At 44.8% G+C, this 19,446-nt stretch overlaps 1 protein-coding gene across 2 annotated transcripts in view; it reads right to left on the minus strand.

Moving 5' to 3' along the window:
* LOC124804668 (semaphorin-2A-like) overlaps nt 1-19,446 on the minus strand; it is a 1,059,692-nt gene that overhangs the window by 265,532 nt on the left and 774,714 nt on the right. For both annotated transcript variants that reach the window (XM_047264910.1, XM_047264909.1), the window contains one exon: nt 2,733-2,820. In XM_047264910.1, coding sequence (XP_047120866.1) covers nt 2,733-2,820 — 88 coding nt within the window. The remainder of the gene's footprint in view (nt 1-2,732; nt 2,821-19,446) is intronic.

The following is a 19,446-nucleotide window of genomic DNA, read 5'->3' on the forward strand; positions in this document are numbered from 1 at the left end:
TTAGTTAATATTACAACTTGAAAATAGAATACTGCTACTAAAGTACCGAGGCAAAAGTATGGCATTTGAATGTTATTATTATTAAGGTGAATTATATATTAGTAAAAGACCACGTCTGTACACATGGCCTTGTCTCATTAAAAGCTCTGTTTACGTCCAGGTTTCACATCTCTATGTCAGAACACCCCAAATGGAGCTCTTTACACATCTTTTCTTAGTGTAGAAAATAATGTGCTTGTTCTGTAGAAGGTTTTTCTTATTTTGGAAGGAACTTCAGGCCAATGTTATTCTTCTTTGATTTCCTTCAGTCATCTATTGTTTTCCTCCACACTGCTACCGACATAGCTAAATTCTGTTACATCCTCAAGTTGCTCAATAGCCACATTGTCTCAGTCTTGGCTCCACTTCCAATCATATCTATAACCACGAATTCCGTTTTCTTGCTACTTGATACCTCTGGTTCCACCATTATATTCTCGTATCCGTGTAACATTCGCCAATGGCTCATGGGAACAATGACTGTCGATGAACTTCCGTATGAGCTCTAATCTCTCAGATTATTTTCGTCGTCGTCATTTCGTGGGGCATGTGTGAACTGAAGAAATATGCTGCTCGCCTTTTTCCGCACCCTCTCGGAGTCTCAACATTAGTCTTCTCTGAAATACACGACGCTTCTCTTGTAGCGACTGCCGTTGGAATTTCTTGAGCCTCTCCGCAATTTTCTCGTGCTTACTGTACGATCCCCATGACGAAACGTAAAACTTTTCGTTGGAGCTTCTCTTTCTCTTCTGTTAATCCTACTCGGTAACGGTCCTATACGAGGGCGTTTGAAAAGTCAGTGCAAAAATAAAAACTACTTACGTGTTTGGGGTCTTTTCGACCTCGTCTCCTTTTACACTTATACACTCCGTCCAACGCAGTTCTAATTTGTTGCTCCCTTCCGAATAATAGGAATTGTCCAAGTCCGCAAAATAGCTATTAGTTGCTGCAGTCATCTCCTCTTTTGAATAAAATCTTTGTCCCGCCAGCCATTTCTTCAAATTGGGGAACAAATAGAAGTCAGAGGGAACTAAGCCTGGAGAATTTCCATTAATTTTGCGACCACAGCTGCTGAGGTGTGTGCTGGTGCATTGTCCTGATGGAAAAGGACTTTTTGCGGTCCAATCGCCTGCGTTTTTCTTGCAGCTCGGTTTTCAAAATGTCCAATAATGATGAATAATATGCACCTATAATAGTTTTACCCTTTCCCAGATAGTCGATGAGGATTATCCCTTTCGAATCCCAAAAGACAGTCGCCATAACCTTTCCGGCCGAAGGAATGGTCTTCGCCTATTTTGGTGCAGAGTCTCCTTTGGTAACCCATTTTTTAGATTGCTGTTTGGTCTCACGAGTATAGTAATGTATCCATGTTTCATCCACAGTGACGAAACGACGCTTAAAGTCCTGCAGATTCTTCCTGAAGAGCTGCAAACCATCCTTGCAACACATCACACGATTCCGTTTTTGGTCAAGCGTGAGCAATCGCGGAACCCATCTTGCGGATAACTTTCTCATGTCCAAATGTTTATGCAAAATATTATGTGCCCGTTCATTCGAGACGCCCACAGCACTAGCTATCTCACGCACCTTAATTCTTCTGTCATCTACCACCATATCATGGATTTTATCAATGATTTCGGGAGTCGTAACCTCCACAAGGCGTCCAGAAGGTTCAGCTTCACTTGTGCCCATATGGCCACTCCGAAAATTTTGAAACCGCTTATAAGCTGTTCTAATCGATGGTGCAGAATCACCGTAATGATTATCAAGCTTCTCTTTAGTCTCCTGAGGCGTTTTGCCTTTCATAAAGTAATGTTTAATCACCACACGAAATTCTTTTTCGTCCATTTTTTCTTGGTTCACACGAATGCCAAACGCAAAGAAATAGACCAATATGGCTGAAACTTGGTGTGCGTTTTTCCCAAAGATGCTACTAACTAAACATGACATCGATACGTGCCGGTGGTGCCATCTCTCGGATTTTCCACGGACTTTTCAAACGCCCCTCGTACTTTCCAACAGTTGCTGGCTGCCACGAGGGCAGCATGCTTGTATAGTGTGGTACAAGGCAATGTGTTTTAATAAATATGGTCTATAAACGTCAATACTTATTCCATCCCACGATGCATATACCATCGTCTACGAATATTTAAAAAAGTCATAATTTTAAAAACTATACTATAACTTCATAAAATTGGATTCCCATTGTGGAGGAGAAAGTCTCGAATCCTCTACTGGCCATTCAGAGTTTAATTTTCCGTGGTTATCTACGTCGGTTAAAGTAATTGTCGGATTGGTACCTTTGAAATTGACATAGTCGAGTCTCTTTCCCATTGATACGCCACCTGAAATTGTGCTCTGTATACAACGGTATCCTCGTGGATAGTAAGTTAAACTTTAATCATCCTTCCGTTTTGTCAGTGGTGGTAAATGGCTGGGATAACCGTCTGTGAGCTTAGTGAATTTGTCATTTATGAATTCACCCATTCCTTAAAGTAAGCACGAAAACGATGGCTTATAGAATATCAGCCCACTGTAAACATACAGTGGCAGACACATTCAGGAACATGTTACGAACAGGCTGGCAAACAGCATTTCAGCTAGTCTTGTAATTATAAAAGGAGGTAATGAACGAAAAGATAAATGCATCATGCGTAACCTGTGCCATTCACACAGTTAGGATGTGTACTCACATTGCGCCAACGTATAGAGAATCCCTCTTCGAGTCGAGCATGAATGTCCTGTAGTACAGCTTCCCGCAGGAAAACTCCGATAGGTGTCCTGGAACAGAACAGATACGACCTTCTTCATTATTTGGATAATGACGCTGAAGTCAAATTACTTTGCTAAAAATTAGTACAAGAAATTGCGTCTAGGGCTAGCTCAGCGGCATTTTCCGTTTTGTTTCTGTCCTCCCTGCACACTATTTGCGCCATGCAGGCCATAACTTCAAAGTCCCTTTACATGGACGCTTTTTTTTCTGTTTTGCCTTGGAACATGGAAAGTACAGTCGCAGAAATTAGTTAAATGTAGTTCCAGTCAGCTGGTTCCAAAGAAGGTTTCCTGAGGTTCCTCATCGCTAAAAGGCAAATGTCTCAACAGGTAATCCCCTACCAGTGATCCTCATTGGTATGCCTCTGCCCGACTAGCAAGTAGCCTGGTATCAGATTGAAATGTTCAGATGTGTGTGAAATCTTATGGGACTTAACTGCTATGGTCATCAATACCTAAGCTTACACACAACTTAACCTAAATTATCCTAAGGACAAACACACACACCCATCCCCGTAGGAGGACTCGAACCACCGCCGCGACCAGCCGCACACCCACAGTCCTTGACTGCAGCGCCTCAGACCGCTCAGCTAATCCCGCGCGACCGTATCAGATTGAAAAGAAGCGAGTTTTACTATTGGTCTGATTCCAAACAATCTGTTCGACCGTAACTTTCTGCCAGCTGAAAGCTGCGTGCCGGACCGGGACTATAAACTGTGATCTTCGCTTTCTGCAGGCAAGTGCTCTACCGACTGAACTATCCAAGCACAACTCACGACTCGTCCTCTCTACTTTACTTCAGCCAGTACGTGACTCCTACGGGAGTAAATCTGTGGGGGCGGCTCATGAGTCGTGCATGGGTAGCTCAGACATTAGAAAGCTCGCCCACGGATGACAAAGGTCACAGGTTCCAGTTCTGGTCGGACATTCAGTTTCAGTCTGCCGGGAAATTTCACATAAGTTAACACTCAACTATAAAGCGAAAATACATTCTGGGACCTGCTCTACCCTCAGGGGTAAAAAACGAAACGCACAAAAAATAAGCTTAATGATCTTACTACATCAGACACAAATTACAGTTTACCTAAATAAATCATATTTATAACGCAGTTGACCAAGTATAACTCGTGAATTTTATTTTCTCAGAATTAACACCATGCCACGCTGTTTCATACTAGTAGCAGAATAAAGTTCCACACTGAATGTTGCATAATCGAACTCGACAATGCTATCATGAAAAAAAAATATATGGTTTGATAACTGCTGAAAAAAATCTTGTTCTTCGGCAGACGAAAACATCATCATCAAATGAATAAGGGTATGGTAGCAAACAGTGCTTGAAGTGGCTGCCATCATAGAGGAATTGTTCATACCACGTAGTCATTACGCATCCAGCTGGTAGAGAGGTATACATCGGCATATGAATGTATTTGCTCTCCGACGACGCTGTTCTCCATTTTGATCATATTCTAGCATCGATACCATTGACTCGACGTCAAAAGAACTTTATTGCGCAAGATTTTAGCCACTTTTGATGCGATATACAGGGCTTCCCGGGAGGAATTATCAAAATTCAGGGATCTGACAGGACGGTCATTCGAAAGAAAAAAGTCTAGTATACGTGGGCTCGAAAATGCGTGCCTTAAGAGCTATGAGCACTTGATGAGTAGAAGAGCTGTGCTTCGCTGTAGAGGAGATGGATAAGTTCTCGTAAGTCTTAAGGTTTGCGTTTTAGAGCGCATGTCCCATGTTTTGGTCCAAATTATCACGTCTCAAAATATGGAAAGCAAAGATCTTGCGGTTGAAGAGATTTGTTTCACTATACCGAAAATGAAGTAGTGCTCATAGCTCTTAAAGTATGCATTTTAAAGACCATTTTTACTAGACTTCTTTGCTTCGAACAATAGTTTCTATCATATCCCGGAATACAGATCATTACTCCAGGGACATCCTGTGTGAAATGAAATACCTCAGTGAAATTCTTTCAGTGAAGGAAATTAACAGCTTACGGTCATAGTTCGCTTCATAACTTCAAAAATAAAATGCTACAGCCTTTTATCTTATTTCTTTCCGCCGAACTTGAAGTGCGTCAAACTAGGAAAATTTTCCGTACGTTTCAACTAAGTGAAAACAGGCCTTTAATTACATTTAATATCATTCATAGGGTTGGTTGCTTTGACTTATTGTTTGTGAGGAGCACAGAAATTTTTGTGTTAAGTACCATAATGAGAAATGCTTACAGACTGTGCTCCTGCACCCATTAATAGCACACACTGCCCCACTGTTTGCTTAAAACACGAATTAGGTATAGGTTATAATTAATTTTCGAAGAAGAATAAAATGTTGCTGACAGATGTCAGTGTAAAGAACAAAACATATATACCACTCGCTGAATGATAACAAAAAGTGATACTCTGTGCAATACACTAAAATACCCTTCTATTTACTTCGGAAGGCTGCTTGTTGCAACAGACAAGTTTAATGAGATTTTTGCCAATCTCATCTAATCGCCGCCTTACGTAGAGTGCATGAAATGGTAGGAATGGTACATACTATGCAGTATCCATCATTATTTCGACGTATGTTTTGGGTAATTTTTGCTTCACTAATTTATCTGTGCTATAATAATAACTATAACCCTCGTCAAAGGTGATATAAAATCGGTAGTGCGAATCTGTCTCTCAGTGATTGTTTTATACGATTCGATGTTATCACTGTTCCCATGTTCGTGGTCTTGTCTGGATGTGCTAACGAGGAGTATGCACATTAATATGTACTTGTTATTGGTTAGACTACTGACTCAAGAATCGAGTCTTACACTTACTGAACGAAGATCAATGATTTTGAATAACTCTAAGGTAATTCATAATCCGTTGTTATTTATTTTTAGTGCACCATGGATCATCCATCGCTGATAACCAAGTTCTTTGTTAAAGCGTTTGTAAAAGTAAAAAATCATATTTACCATCCCACACTACAGATATACACTGCTGACTGCGAGGGAGAGGCATTATTGAAGATATGGTGTATTGTTATCCATACATGTCAGCAGGATTAAGTTGAAAGTCGGGTCGGCACTAGCGTCTGTTTAATTAAACTAAAACTCGACTGAAACTTTGTAGGCCGGCCAGAGTGGCCGAGCGGTTCTAGGCGCTACAGTCTGGAACCGCGCAACGCTACGGTCGCCGGTTCAACTCCTTGGGCATGGATGTGTGTGATTTCCTTAGGTTAGTTAGGTTTAAGTAGTTCTAAGTTCTAGGGGACTGATGACATCAGAAGTTAAGTCCCATAGTGCTCAGAGCCACCTGAACCATCTAAAACTTTGTAAACTGAAATAATAACAGTGTTTTGCTGTAATAATGTAATTAATTTGTAACTTATCTCCATATTTTGTCGTGTGCTACAATTGTTCATTCTACACACAGCTGACTGCTGTAACGCTCGCTGTGAGAATGACACAGTGACGGGAAAAGCTATCAACGGCACTATCGGCTGATTTGGGATCCAGCTGTACTGAAATGGACGCACTGAGGTTCTCCGGAACTACCGGCAGTTCTCGGCGACTGCCGGATGGACTACACGAACGTTATAGTACCAACAGTGGTGCCGGCTCAGAACGCGATTCCAGTGCAGTGGGCGCGATACAAAATAGTGGCGCGCGAAACGCGTGCCGGGACGAAAATTGCGAGAGGGGGAGAAGATAAAGGTAAGAGCCCCTGCGAGGGATTATCGTTTCCCGATATCCGATACGCGGCGCCGAGCAGATCTCGCCGCGTTCGGCCTCCTGTCGCCCGCCGCTCAGCCGACTCGTTTTCCGGTTTCTGCTAACAATTTTGCCGCGTCTGGCACGCAATATGCAGCGAGCGAGGCGATGGCGGCAGCGGCGGGTCGGCGAAATTCGCCGCCGCCTGCCGCACGGCTTGCCTTCGACGCCTGCCGAACGGATCGGCGACCTCGACTCGCTCGCCCGCCCGCTCTTGCGGCGAATTCGCTCGACACCGTATTCCGCCTGGGCCGGCGGCAAAGGCTGAGGCGGGGGGGCGCGGGAGGAGAGCAGATCCGTTCCGCCTGGGGGTGTCGGTGACGCGGCAGAGATACTCCCCGCGCCGCGGCTTGAATAATAAAAGCGCCGCTTCTGTACCGCAGTATTGGCTCCCGCCGGCTGGGCACCGTCGCTCGGAAACCGCCGCGCACCGCTCTCGGAATCTGTTCCGCTGCAGCCATGCGGCAGTTGCGCTGATACAGCCGGTCGGCTTGACGTGGCGTTTCTCGATTCTTCACTGGTCGTGAGTTGCTTTTATATCGAACTCGCTGCGTCACTGGACAGTGTTTCAAAGTGAAACCGAAAGTTTCGAGGTAATTTCAAGCGTGATTTAAAATATAACTGAAGTCAGAAACCATTTCCCAAGCCACGTTCAGAGACACTTTGATTCCTAAAACCTCTGTCGTCCGGTGTGGCCAAGTGGTTCTAGGCGCTTCAGTCTGGAACCGCGCGACCGCTACAGTTCAAAGCCTGCCTCTGGCATGGATGTGTGTGGTGTCCTTAGGTGAGTTAGGTTTAAGTAGTTCTAAGTTCTAGGGGGCTGATGACCCCAGAAGTCCCATAGTGTTCAGAGCCATTTGAACTTTTTTTTGGCAACCTCTGGAGACAATTGAACAACATACTTTATAAAACACTGGGGAAATCGAACGAGGGCATAGCTAGCAGTTTAGGTGCAGCGTATAGAGATGTTCGCAGAGTACTGACCATCTTTGATGTTTCCGATATATGATAAGAATAGTACAGGAATATATGATAAGAATAGTACAGGAAAGTATCAATGTTTTGCAATATGAAAAGTGTTCTTAACAATTTTGTCTACTGAGGTACAGAAGCAACTATGTTATTTCCTTAAACGGAGCTATTTAGTATTCCGTAATACCCTACGTTTTTTCTAGAAAGTGTAACACAGTGGCACAGTGGTAATGTGCCGAATTATGGGTCCTAAGGTCTCGGATTCGATTCCTACTAAGTTTTAGGATTTTTACCACTTATCATTTCTTTCGTCTCTGGCAGTGTATTTTATGCGAAAAGTTGTTCGGAGCCTCTATTAAAAAACTGCAGTTTGAAAATACACAACGGCCTACTACTTCCAATAGGTAAACGGCCATTAAATAACTGTGGTACTGAAATCAACCTTTGGCTGTGCGGGGTAGCTGCACGGTCTTAGGTGCCTTGCCACGGTATGGGCGGCTTCCCCTGTCGGAGGAGTCCTTCCTTGGGCATAGGTGTGTAAGTTAGTTTACGTTAGATTAAGTAGTGTGTAAGCCTAAGGACCGATGGCCTCAGCGGTTTGGTCCCATAGGAACTTACGACAAATTTAAAAAATAGCAAGTTTAAAGTTGGTAACAGCTTTACATTACCAGGTAGTTTCACAGTGTTTAGATCATTTCAAATTTTAATAACACACAAACTAATCCCGAAGTATAGTCGAACATTTAATCGAGTTTCAAGTTTGCTTATGAAATACTACATTGGACAAATGGCGACCATTCGCGGCTACACAACACTGACGCGTTTCACCCAATTTTTGAAAACATCTTTCGTAACTGCTGAAAGAATTGTCGAAGTTTCATCGTACATTCGACCATCTAACTGCGGCAAGGTTCTCGGCCAGTCGGAGTACACTCCCTCCTTCAAATTACTCTATGGGTAAGGCGGACAAGGCGGCCATTCTACACAAGCGCATTTGTGTGGTAATGAAGATCACGCCGAATCGCGATGAATGGATACCGTCGCTGTATCTTGCTTTCAGCGTATGTTATTCATATTTGAAACCATCAAAACATAGTGAAACGCCCTGAGCTGCTATAGATGTTTAGGTCAGTGGCAATAATATTCGTGGAAAAGAACAGTCAGCGTGGGTGAGCAAGTGACAGGGAATTGGGTGATTTAAGTTGGATGTAGATGGTGGCACAGATAACGGTTAGTGTTTTAAGAAGACTGTAAGCATTAGGTGTTTGGTGGGAGTATGGTACGAAGGTGGGCAAACAGGGGTGTTATTGTAGTAGCCACGTGCAACTCCACTTCTAGCCAGTGGAAAGGGATTGTCTGTATATGGGAGGATACAGGGAAGGGTTTGGATGGGGTCAGAGGGTTGGAGGAATGTTTCATTGAGGATGAAGCTATGGATGTTGTGTTGGGACAGGCTATGCATTAAAAGACATTTGCTGATGAGTAGCGGGCAGATGTTTTGATACAGGATGTTGTAGTGCTGTCACGCCATTGTATAGGATAAAAACGAGTGAGTCACTTGTAAAGCAGACCGCATAGAGGACGCTGGGGTAAGTCATTCTTGAGTACTGCTCGAGTGTATGGGATCCGTACCAGGTCGGATTGAAGGAAGACATCGAAGCATTTCAGAGGAGGGCTGCTAGATTCATTACCGGTTGGTTCGAAAAACAAATAAGTGCTACGGAAAGGCTTCTGGAACTCAAATGGGAATCCCTGAATGGAAGGCGACTTTCTTTTCGAGAAACACTACGGAGAAAATTTGAAGAACCGGTATTTGAAGCTGACTGCCGAACAATTCTACCGCCGCCAATGTACGTGACGCGTAAGGACCACAAAGATATGATACGAGAAATTAGGGTCCATACGGAGGCGTACAGACGGTCATTTTTCCCTCGCTCTTTGCGAGTGAAATGACAAGCGGTCGAGTGCAGAGTGAAAATCTAGTTCTGGAAACATCCCTTAGGCTGTGGCTAAGCCATGTCTCTGCAATATCCTTTCTTTCAGGAGTGCTAGTTTCTGCAAGGTGCGCAGGAGAGCTTCTGTAAAGTTTGCAAGGTAGGAGACGAGTTATCGGCAGAAGTAAAGCTGTGAGGACGGGGCGTGAGTCGTGCTTGGGCAGCTCAGTTGGGCCCGCACGGTTGCTCAGCGTGTTCGGTCAGAGGGTTAGCTGCCCTCTGTAATAAAAAAACTGAGTGAATGGATCAATAAACAACTTCAACGGGAGTCAGGTGACGTCCGCCACGAACAATTGAAACGAACAATAACGAACAAAAAAAAAAGAAAAAAAGAAGTTGGTAGAGCACTTGCCCGCGAAAGGCAAAGGTCCCGAGTTCGAGTCTCGGTCCGGCATACAGTTTTAATCTGCTAGGAAGTTTCATATCAGCACACACTCCGCTGCAGAGTGAAAATCTCATTCTGGTCAAGTAGATGCGTGCGAAGTATCTATGTAGATGTAGATGTAGCTACGCAACCGTTTTGGAAGGAATTTCCGGCATTAAACTGTAAGTTACTATTCATTTACGTCACACAATCATGATGTCGGCCTTGTAAACATTCTGAAGTGTTAGTTAAAATGTCACACAATGTCCGACCTGCCTAAATGACATAAGCAAGTTATATACCAATGTAACGACTGACTGATTAGCAGTGAAAATTGTTGTGTTTATACGCACATTTATATAGGTAATACTTTTCCGATGACAGCTGTAATCTTTTTCAGTATTTAATATCTATTCAAAGAATGTCGAACGATTACTTTGACGGTTACACACTTTCGAGGTCGTACCGAGTCTGTAACGACAATACCAGAAAATATGACGTGAGCTGCATTCTTCAAATGGTGATTAATTATTAAAATAAATTACAGAAATGAATGATAAGCTGCACAACCCTCTGTTAGCCCATAAACACAAGTTGCCATCACCAAATGAATACAGAAACAGCGTACTTGTCACAGGAATATAACACTGGCGTTGCTCTGCGCGCAGCTTTCGTTTGAAGTACCGGTAGCATGTTTGTTTTCCCATGGTCGAAATGAAATTAACAAGACTAAAACCATTTTGTTTGCGTTTGACGAAATTAGTATGTTTTTTAATCTGAAGCGTGGACTATAGTTTGAAACGTATTCCAGATATCACTCCTTCTCTAGCGGAACACATTTGTAGTTGTGTACTTTGCATCAATTTCCGTCTTACACCCCCTACGGTTACAGAAAAAACAGCGTCGCTAAAGGCCATCTGATACCGATAATCCGTCATTTCGTTTTGTTAGCGCTACCTTACAGCAGCAGGATTGTGTACCCGGCTTCCTTAGCAGCAATACGTCACGACTAGCCCTGCACTCCTGCGCGCTTCATTCAGAGTGAACGAGTCGACGAGTATGAAGCGACTGCTGCAACACAGTTCTCACACTCGTCATACAGCGGGTACAAAGGAAGCTCGTTAGCACTGATGTAACAGCGGCGCCTTGATTTGTGAAGTATGCTACCCGAACTAATCTCGTACTCGCTCCGTTTCTGATCTTTAAAAGCCACAAGGAAAAGGAAAAGATATTACAACCCCTGTCAGGTGGGATATCACGACTGTCATGGAAATATGGAATCGATGCATTCAGGGGTCGTATACTCAACGTCATGCGGGACCCCTATGGTCCCATGCGACTACAGCCCAAGAGGGTACATTGTTCGCTTGATTGTGCAGGTATTACAGCCATGTCACGTAATGTTACTCACAAGGGAACCTCCCCATCGCACCCCCCCCCCTCAGATTTAGTTATAAGTTGGCACAGTGGATAGGCCTTGAAAAACTGAACACAGATCAATCGAGAAAACAGGAAGAAATTTTGTCGAACTATGAAAAAAATAAGCAAAATATACAAATTGAGTAGTCGATGTGTAACATAAGCCACATTAAGGACCGTATGATCTGAGGAGTGCCGTGGTCTCGTGGTTAGCGTAAGCAACTGCGGTTTGAGAGGACCTAGATTCAAGTCTTCCCTAGTGTAAAAATTTTAACTTTTTTATTTTCTAGCAGTTGACGTGTGTCAATTACCCAAGTTCAGGCACTCACACAATCAACTTCGCTCTCGAAAATTCCAGGACATGTTCAGATTTGCTTGGACATATGCAAGATTTGACGGTCTACACACGGAAAAAATTGGAAAACGTTAAAAACATATGTTTTGACAGAGCACAGGGAAAACTGTGTGACTGTGAAACTGTTGCATTCATTTGTTGCAGTTTATGTGACAAACTCTTATGTTTTTATCACTTTTTTGGGAGTTATTATCACATCCACAAGAAAACCTAAATCGGGCAAGGTAGAAGAATCTTTTTACCCATTCGCCAAGTGTACAAGTTAGGTGGGTCGACAACATATTCCTGTTATGTGACGCACATGCCGTCACCAGTGTCGTATAGAATATATCAGACGTGTTTTCCTGTGGAGGGATCGGTTGACCTATGACCTTGCGATCAAATGTTTTCGGTTCCCATTGGAGAGGAACGTACTTTCGTCTACTAATCGCACGGTTTTGCGGTGCGGTCGCAAAACACAGACACTAAACTTATTACAGTGAACAGAGACGTCAATGAACGAACTGACAGATCATAACTTTGCGAAAGTAAATAAAGTAAAATTCTCACCCGAGGGAGGACTTGAATGAACCAAGGACCTCTCGTTCCGCAGTTGTTCACGCTAACCACGGGACCACGGCGCTCCTGAACTGACACTATCCTTGATGTTGCTTATCTTGCACATGGACTACTCAGTTTGTATATTTTACTTATTTTTTCCATAGTTCCACACAATTTCTTCCTGTTTTCTCGATTGATCTGTGTTCAGTTTTTCAAGGCCTGTCCACTGTGCCAACTTATAACTAAACCTGAGGGGGGTGCGATGGGGAGGTTCCCTTGTCAGCAAATAGGTTTGTTTGCAACAAGACGAATAACCATGCGAACTTAAGGACGACCCGTGTCTGATGCAGCGCGGAGTGTCAGCATGGACATCGCTGTTGCGGCGTCCATTGACGTGGTGCTCCGACACCACTGCTTCCAAAGCCGACACTTGACATGGGAATGGCACCATGTCGGCTTCCCTCGCGGGTTCCAGTTTTGAGTACTACAGCACGATGGACGTAACCACTTCCGGGGCTCCGATGAGAACAAACGTTGCCATATTGTATTCGTCATCGTCGAACGGGCCTAACACCTGAACAGGGATGTAGTTGGGTACGAACACCATCACCTCCAGTTTGCACAGACAATAGTTTTGAGCTACATGTGTGATGTGATATGTTAAGGCTGGTAGTTGTGCCCTAATGTATAGGCCTCGATGACGTTATCTTTCAATAAGACAACGCAACACCCCATGTTACCTATGCCGCCTGACTACCTCGTAAGTGAGGACGTTCGACTGTTACCCTGGCCAGACCTTCCACCCATGGAAAACATGTGGCAACGGGTTGTTGAGAGAGGGGCACTCCACTACTCGCCAGCCTTTACAATTAACGAAGTGTAGCACACACATGAAGCAAAATGGACTCTTGGAAGCGCTGTTGCTGCCAATGGTCATAGCTCGGTGGACTAAATTTCGCTTGTGGTACACCCCCATATACTGATGCATTCTACCTATTACATACGCCCAATAAGTAAAATTCTATTCTTTACTGTCACTCTTGGTGTTGCCAACTTCATGCTCAGTAGTGTAGTGATATAGTGAGCAGTTTGTCCGTTTCCTTCAGTACGCTCTGACAGCGGAAGTAACCTGTCTAGGGGCGCAGCGCCAGCCGCCGGATTCGCTGCCCCGGCGAGTGGGGCGCGCCGTCCATTATTCAGGCTCTGGCCGTCCTTCCGGAGCTACGCTACATACGTGCAGACCTGCGGCGCCGCGAGACGAGGTCGCAGAGAATATCGAGGCGCGGCCGCGGAATACTGAGCAGGACGCCTTATTGCCGCCCAGCCAGCCGGCCTGCCGATATTTCTCCCCGCTGCGGCGCGACGTCGGCATTTGCCGATCGTTCCATCATAATCGCTCCGACACTCCACTGGCGTTCGCACTCAGTGTGCTGGAAGCAGTACAGCTGATGAATTGAGAGTAGCAAATTATTTGTAAGGTATCCCGAGGATACACAGGTCATCCCCGTTTTCAAGAAGGGACGTCGAACAGATGTGCAGAACTATAGACCTATATCTCTAACGTCGACCAGTTGTAGAATTTTGGAACACGTATTATGTTCGAGTATAATGACTTTTCTGGAGACCAGAAATCTACTCTGTAGGAATCAGCATGGGTTTCGAAAAAGACGATCGTGTGAAACCCGGGTCGCGCTATTCGTCCACGAGACTCAGAGGGTCACAGACACGTGTTCCCAGGTAGATGCCGTGTTTCTTGACTTCCGCAAGGCGTTTGATACAGTTCCCCACAGTCGTTTAATAAACAAAGTACTTAACTTCTGAGGTGATCAGTCGCCTAGAACGTGGAACTAATTAAACCTAACTAACCTAAGGACATCACATACGTCCATGCCCGAGGCTGGATTCGAACCTGCGACCGTAACGGTCGCTCGGCTCCAGACTGTAGCGCCTAGAAGCGCAGCGGCCACTCCGGCCGGCTCCTAGATCAGAACGCAGCATGTCATTCTCAATGGAGAGAAGTCTTCCGAAGTAAGAGTGATTTGAGGTGTGCCGCAGGGGAGTGTCGTAGGACCGTTGCTATTCACAATATACATAAATGATCTTGTGGATAACACCAGAAGTTCACTGAGGCTTTTTGCGGATGATGCTGTAGTATATCGAGAGGTTGAAACAACGGAAAATTGTACTGAAATGCTGGAGGATCTGCCACGAATTGACGCATGGTGCAGGGAATGGCAAATGAATCTCAATGTAGACGAGTGTAATGTGCTGCGAATACATACAAAGAAAGATCCTTTATCATTTAGCTACAATATAGCTGGTCAGCAACTGGAAGCAGTTAATTCCGTAAATTATCTAGGAGTAGGCATTAGGAGTGATTTAAATTGGAATGATCATATAAAGTTGATCGTCGGTAAAGCAGATGCCAGACTGACATTCATTGGAAGAATCCTAAGGAAATGCAATCCGATAACAAAGGAAGTAGGTTACAGTACACTTGTTCGCCCACTGCTTGAATACTGCTCAGCACTGTGGGACTCGTACCAGATAGGGTTGATAGAAGAGATACAGAAGATCCAACGGAGAGCAGCGCGCTTCATTACAGGATCATTTAGTAATCGCGAAAGCGTTACGGAGATGATAGATAAACGCCAGTGGAAAACTCTACAAGAGAGACGCTCAGTAACTCGGTACGGGCTTTTGTTGAGGTTTCGATAACATACCTTCACCGAGGAGTCAAGCAGTATATTGCTCGTTCCTACGTATATCTCGCGAAGAGACCATGAGGATAAAATCAGAGAGATTAGAGCCCACACAGAGGCATACCGACAATCTTTCTTTCCACGAACGAGACGGGAATAGAAGGGAGAACCGATAGAGGTACTAAAAAGTACCCTCCGCCACACACCGTCAGGTGGCTTGCGGAGTATGGATGTAGATGTAGATGTTGCCTTGATTCTTAGGTATACACTATGTGATCAAAAGTATGCAGACACCTGGCTGAAAATGACTTACAAGTTCGTGGCACCCTCCATCGGTAATGTTGGAATTCAATATGATGTTGGCCCACCATTAGCCTTGATGACAGCTTCCACTCTCTCAGGCATACGTTTATTCAGGCACTGGAAGGTTTCTTGGGGAATGGCAGCCCATTCTTCACGGAGTGCTGCACTGAAGAAAGGTATCGATGTCGGTCGGTGAGGCCTAGCACGAAGTCGGCGTTCCAAAACATTCCAAAGATGTCCTATAGGATTCAGGTCATGACTCTGTGCAGGTCAGTCCATTACAGGGATGTTATTGTGTAGCCACTCCGCCACAGGCCGTATATTATGAACAGGTGCTCGATCGTGTTGAAAGATGCAGTCGCCATCCCTGAATTGCTCTTCAACAATGGGAAGCAAGAAAGTGCTTAAAACATCAATTTAGGCCTGTGCTGTGACAGTGCCACGCAAAACAACAAGAGGTGCAAGCAAAACGTTGGAATCTCGATATGGCTATTGGCAGATGATACGGTTGCCTACAAGAAGGTATCAACGCCCGAATGCTACAGCGATTGCAAAAGGACCTGTGGAGAACTGATGAATGGTGTAGCGACTGTTAACTGACCCAGAACGTAAATAAATGTAAAGTACTGCGTATGCACAGGAGAAGAAATCCACTACTGTACTACACCATTCATGACAAACTGCTGGCAACCGTATCTACAGTAAAATATCTAGCAATAACCATCCGAAGCGACTTTCAGTGAATTGTCCACATAAAACAAGTAGTAGGAAGGACAGCTCACTCCCCCCCCCCCCCCCCCCCCCCCCAGACGTTTCGTGAAATGACCGCAACGACAAAATTTGAGCTAATACACGCTGCGCAGGATTAGCCGAGCGGTCTAGGGCGGTGCAGTCATGGATTGTGCGGCTAGTCCTGGCGGAGATTCGAGTCCTCCCTCGGGCATGAGTGTGTGTTTTGGTCCTTAGGATAATTTATGTTAAGTAGTGTGTAAGCTTAGGGAATGATGACCTTAGCAGTTAAGTCCCATAAGATTTCACACAATTTTGAACCGAGAATTATCATTCCCACTCGCCATTCGCGTAAGGAAAAGGGAAGGGGAAATCAGATAGAGACACAAGTACCATTCGCCACACACCGTTTTACACCACCGGTGAAGGTTCACGTGACTGCTTTCGTACCAGTTAAACACCATCTACAGCGCTCATAAGTACCGTGCGGGATGGGTAATGTTTTGTCCATTGAGCTTATTTTCATCGTTGGAGCTGTCACCTTTGGCAGGTCGTGGCAAAAGCGCACGCGGAGCGTAATTTTAGGGTTGTACACGTAGTGTTGGAACGTGGTGTTTCGTCAGTGGGGCTGTCGTCATTCGGCATGTTGCTGCACAGGGCGCGCGCAGGGCGTTCAGGAGTCAGTGCCCCCAACACTCACGGGAGACCAGAGGCGGGAGGCAAACAGGTGCGAAAATGCCTGAAAACACAGGCGGGCAGCGAGCTGCGCCGGGAGATAGCATCTGGCGTCGTTAGCACCGAGGGTCGCCATTAAGGGCGGCCGGGCGGCAGCGTGGTACCGGCGGCCGCCGCTAATGGCGCTCCGATCGCCCTCCGACGCTCGCTTGCAATATTGGCGGCCCCAGATTATACGGCGCGGTTGTAGCGCCTGATGAAGTTGGTAATTTCCAGCAGGGCTGATGACGGGGGCAAAGTGTCTGTGCTGGCCGGGATGTGCGTTCGTGTTGTGGCGAAACGAAACGAGGCTGCCTTTGAGCGCAGTGTACAGCTTCCTCCTCTATTTTGCTCGCTCCTTGAGGAAAATGGTAGCAACTAGAACATGATGTAGACTGGCACTCATTTAGAAACAGTAATGGCGCAACCCATTGTTGCAAAAGACCCAGACATAATAAACATCATTGAACTTGACCGTGATAAAAAGGTCCCTATAAAAATACCTTCTTTCGTAAGAAGCACGCCTTTAAACACAAATACACGAATTTTATTTCCTTCCTCGATTTATATATGGCACTACATATACAGAGTGATTCATATACAGGGTATTTCAAAAAGAATAAATGTATTACAAAGTACTATTTTGTCCAAACTACCGATCGCTGTGCCTCGGCACGGTTATTGGAGAAACTAATACATAGTCTAGTTTATATTAATAGCCGCTAGATGTCAGTTGTCTTCTGTTTTGCTCGGTAACCGTCATTTGTTGAAAGTGGCTACTCCGCTGCAAAAATTATTTTGTGTTCTCGAGTTTGCGAAGTGCAATTCCGTGATTACAGTGCAAGAACGTTTTAGATTGAGGTACCAAATTGAGCTTCTGAATGGGTGGAACATTCGCAGATGGTATCGACAGTTTCAGATTGAACATGTACGAGATTAGCCCAAAGTCAATGTGTTTTGTGCGATATCCCGATCATCTGTTTACGGCCCATTCTTCTTTGATGGAAACACGGTTAACGGTCAGCAGTATCTCGCTATGTTACAAAACTGGTTGTTTCCGAGGCTGCACGAACAAAATTTCATTTTTCAACAAGACAGGGCACCCCCTCACTGGAGTCGCTAAGTGCGTCAATATCTGAATGAAACTCTACCGCCCGCCGCGGTGAACGAGCGGTTCCAGGCGCTTCAGTCCGGGACCACGCGGCTGCAACGGACGCAGGTTCGAATCCTGCCTCGGGCATGGATGTGTGTGATGTCCTTAGGTTAGTTAGGTTTAAGTAGTTCTAAGTCCTAGGGGACTGATGACCTCAGATGTTAAGTGCCATAGTGCTTAGAGCCATTTGAACCATTTGAAACTCTACAGAACCGTTGGATTGGTTGTCAAGGAACTGGCGACTTAGCATGTCTGAGTTGGCCTCCACGGTCACCGGTTTTGACACCCTCTGACTTCTTCCTGTGGGGTTTCGTTAAAGACAACGTTTATGTACCACCACTCCCACAGAACCTGGAAGAGTTGAAGCACCGGATCCGTACTGCCATAACATCAGTGACGAAGAACTTGCTTGCCCGAGTATGGGAGGAATTTGAGTATCGATGTGATATTGTTCGTGTCGCTAATGGAGGACATATTGAGCATCTGTAATCTGAACTTGCGACGTTCGTAAATATGTGTGATAAGTTTCATATTCGTATGCCTTAAGGTTTAATAAATGTATGCATTCGAAATACGTATATTCTTTTTGAAACACCCTGTATTGCGGAAATGGAAAGCAATATTGATGTGCGGTTTTTGCAGAACGGATTGGTCGTCAGCGGCTCCAACTGTTAGCCGGTCAACAGATAGTAATAAAACATAAAAAGTGTATTTTTTGTGCAAACATACAATGTTTTAAATATAACAATGCCTTTGGACATGAACAAGTCAAAAGCAGGGTAAATTAGAATGTCAGTGGTGTTTATTGCAGGATTCTAGTGCGACTCTTGCACCAGATATCATATTTTTAAAAGTTTTCACCTTGACATTTGATTGTGCCTTTCAACCTGCGTAGTTGTTCAGTACTATGTTGTTTTATCTACTTACAGTGCGCTTTATGTTCCTTGAGTGCACTGCAGCTTGCAAGTCTGTTAGTGTGTAACAGTTCAAGTAGTAGGTCGTGAGTGGACGGTGGGGTTTACCAATGCAGAAAAAGCTGTCATGCCCGTGTTGTATGGAGTGTGTAGAGAGAATTCAGTTCGTACTTGTATGGTATATGCGGCAAAATATCCCAACACACGTCAACCACTTGGGAAATTATCGATCAACCTCTTCAGCCAGTTACATGAAAATGATGAATTTAGTTCTCTAGTCGCTGTTGTAGTTGATCCATACGTCGGCTACCACGCTATCGCACGAGGAAGTGGCATGAGTCTGTGGGTCTGTGCCAGGCACTTTATCGTGAATAGCAGAGTAATCACGTAGATGCAGATGTAGAGTCAGGCAAGTGTCCTACGACACTGGTTCCAACCCCATCACATCTCTCTCCATCAAGATCTGCATGGGAACGATTATGAGAACCGTGTTAACTTTTGTACATTGACTTTAAGAAAGGGTACTTTAGACGTATCATGTAGCTTGTTTACTGATAAAGCCACGTTTACCAATCACGGTCAGGTAAACCTCCGAAACAAGCAGTAGTGGTTTGTTAACAATCCCAGTTGGCTTCGTAAAATGGAACGTCGACGTCCAGCGAGTGCAAACGTGTGGTATGTGATAGGGAACCATCAGTTCATAGTCCAGTTTT

Source organism: Schistocerca piceifrons, chromosome 7 (genome assembly GCF_021461385.2).
Source record: "Schistocerca piceifrons isolate TAMUIC-IGC-003096 chromosome 7, iqSchPice1.1, whole genome shotgun sequence".
NCBI classification, from domain to species: Eukaryota; Metazoa; Arthropoda; class Insecta; order Orthoptera; family Acrididae; genus Schistocerca; species Schistocerca piceifrons.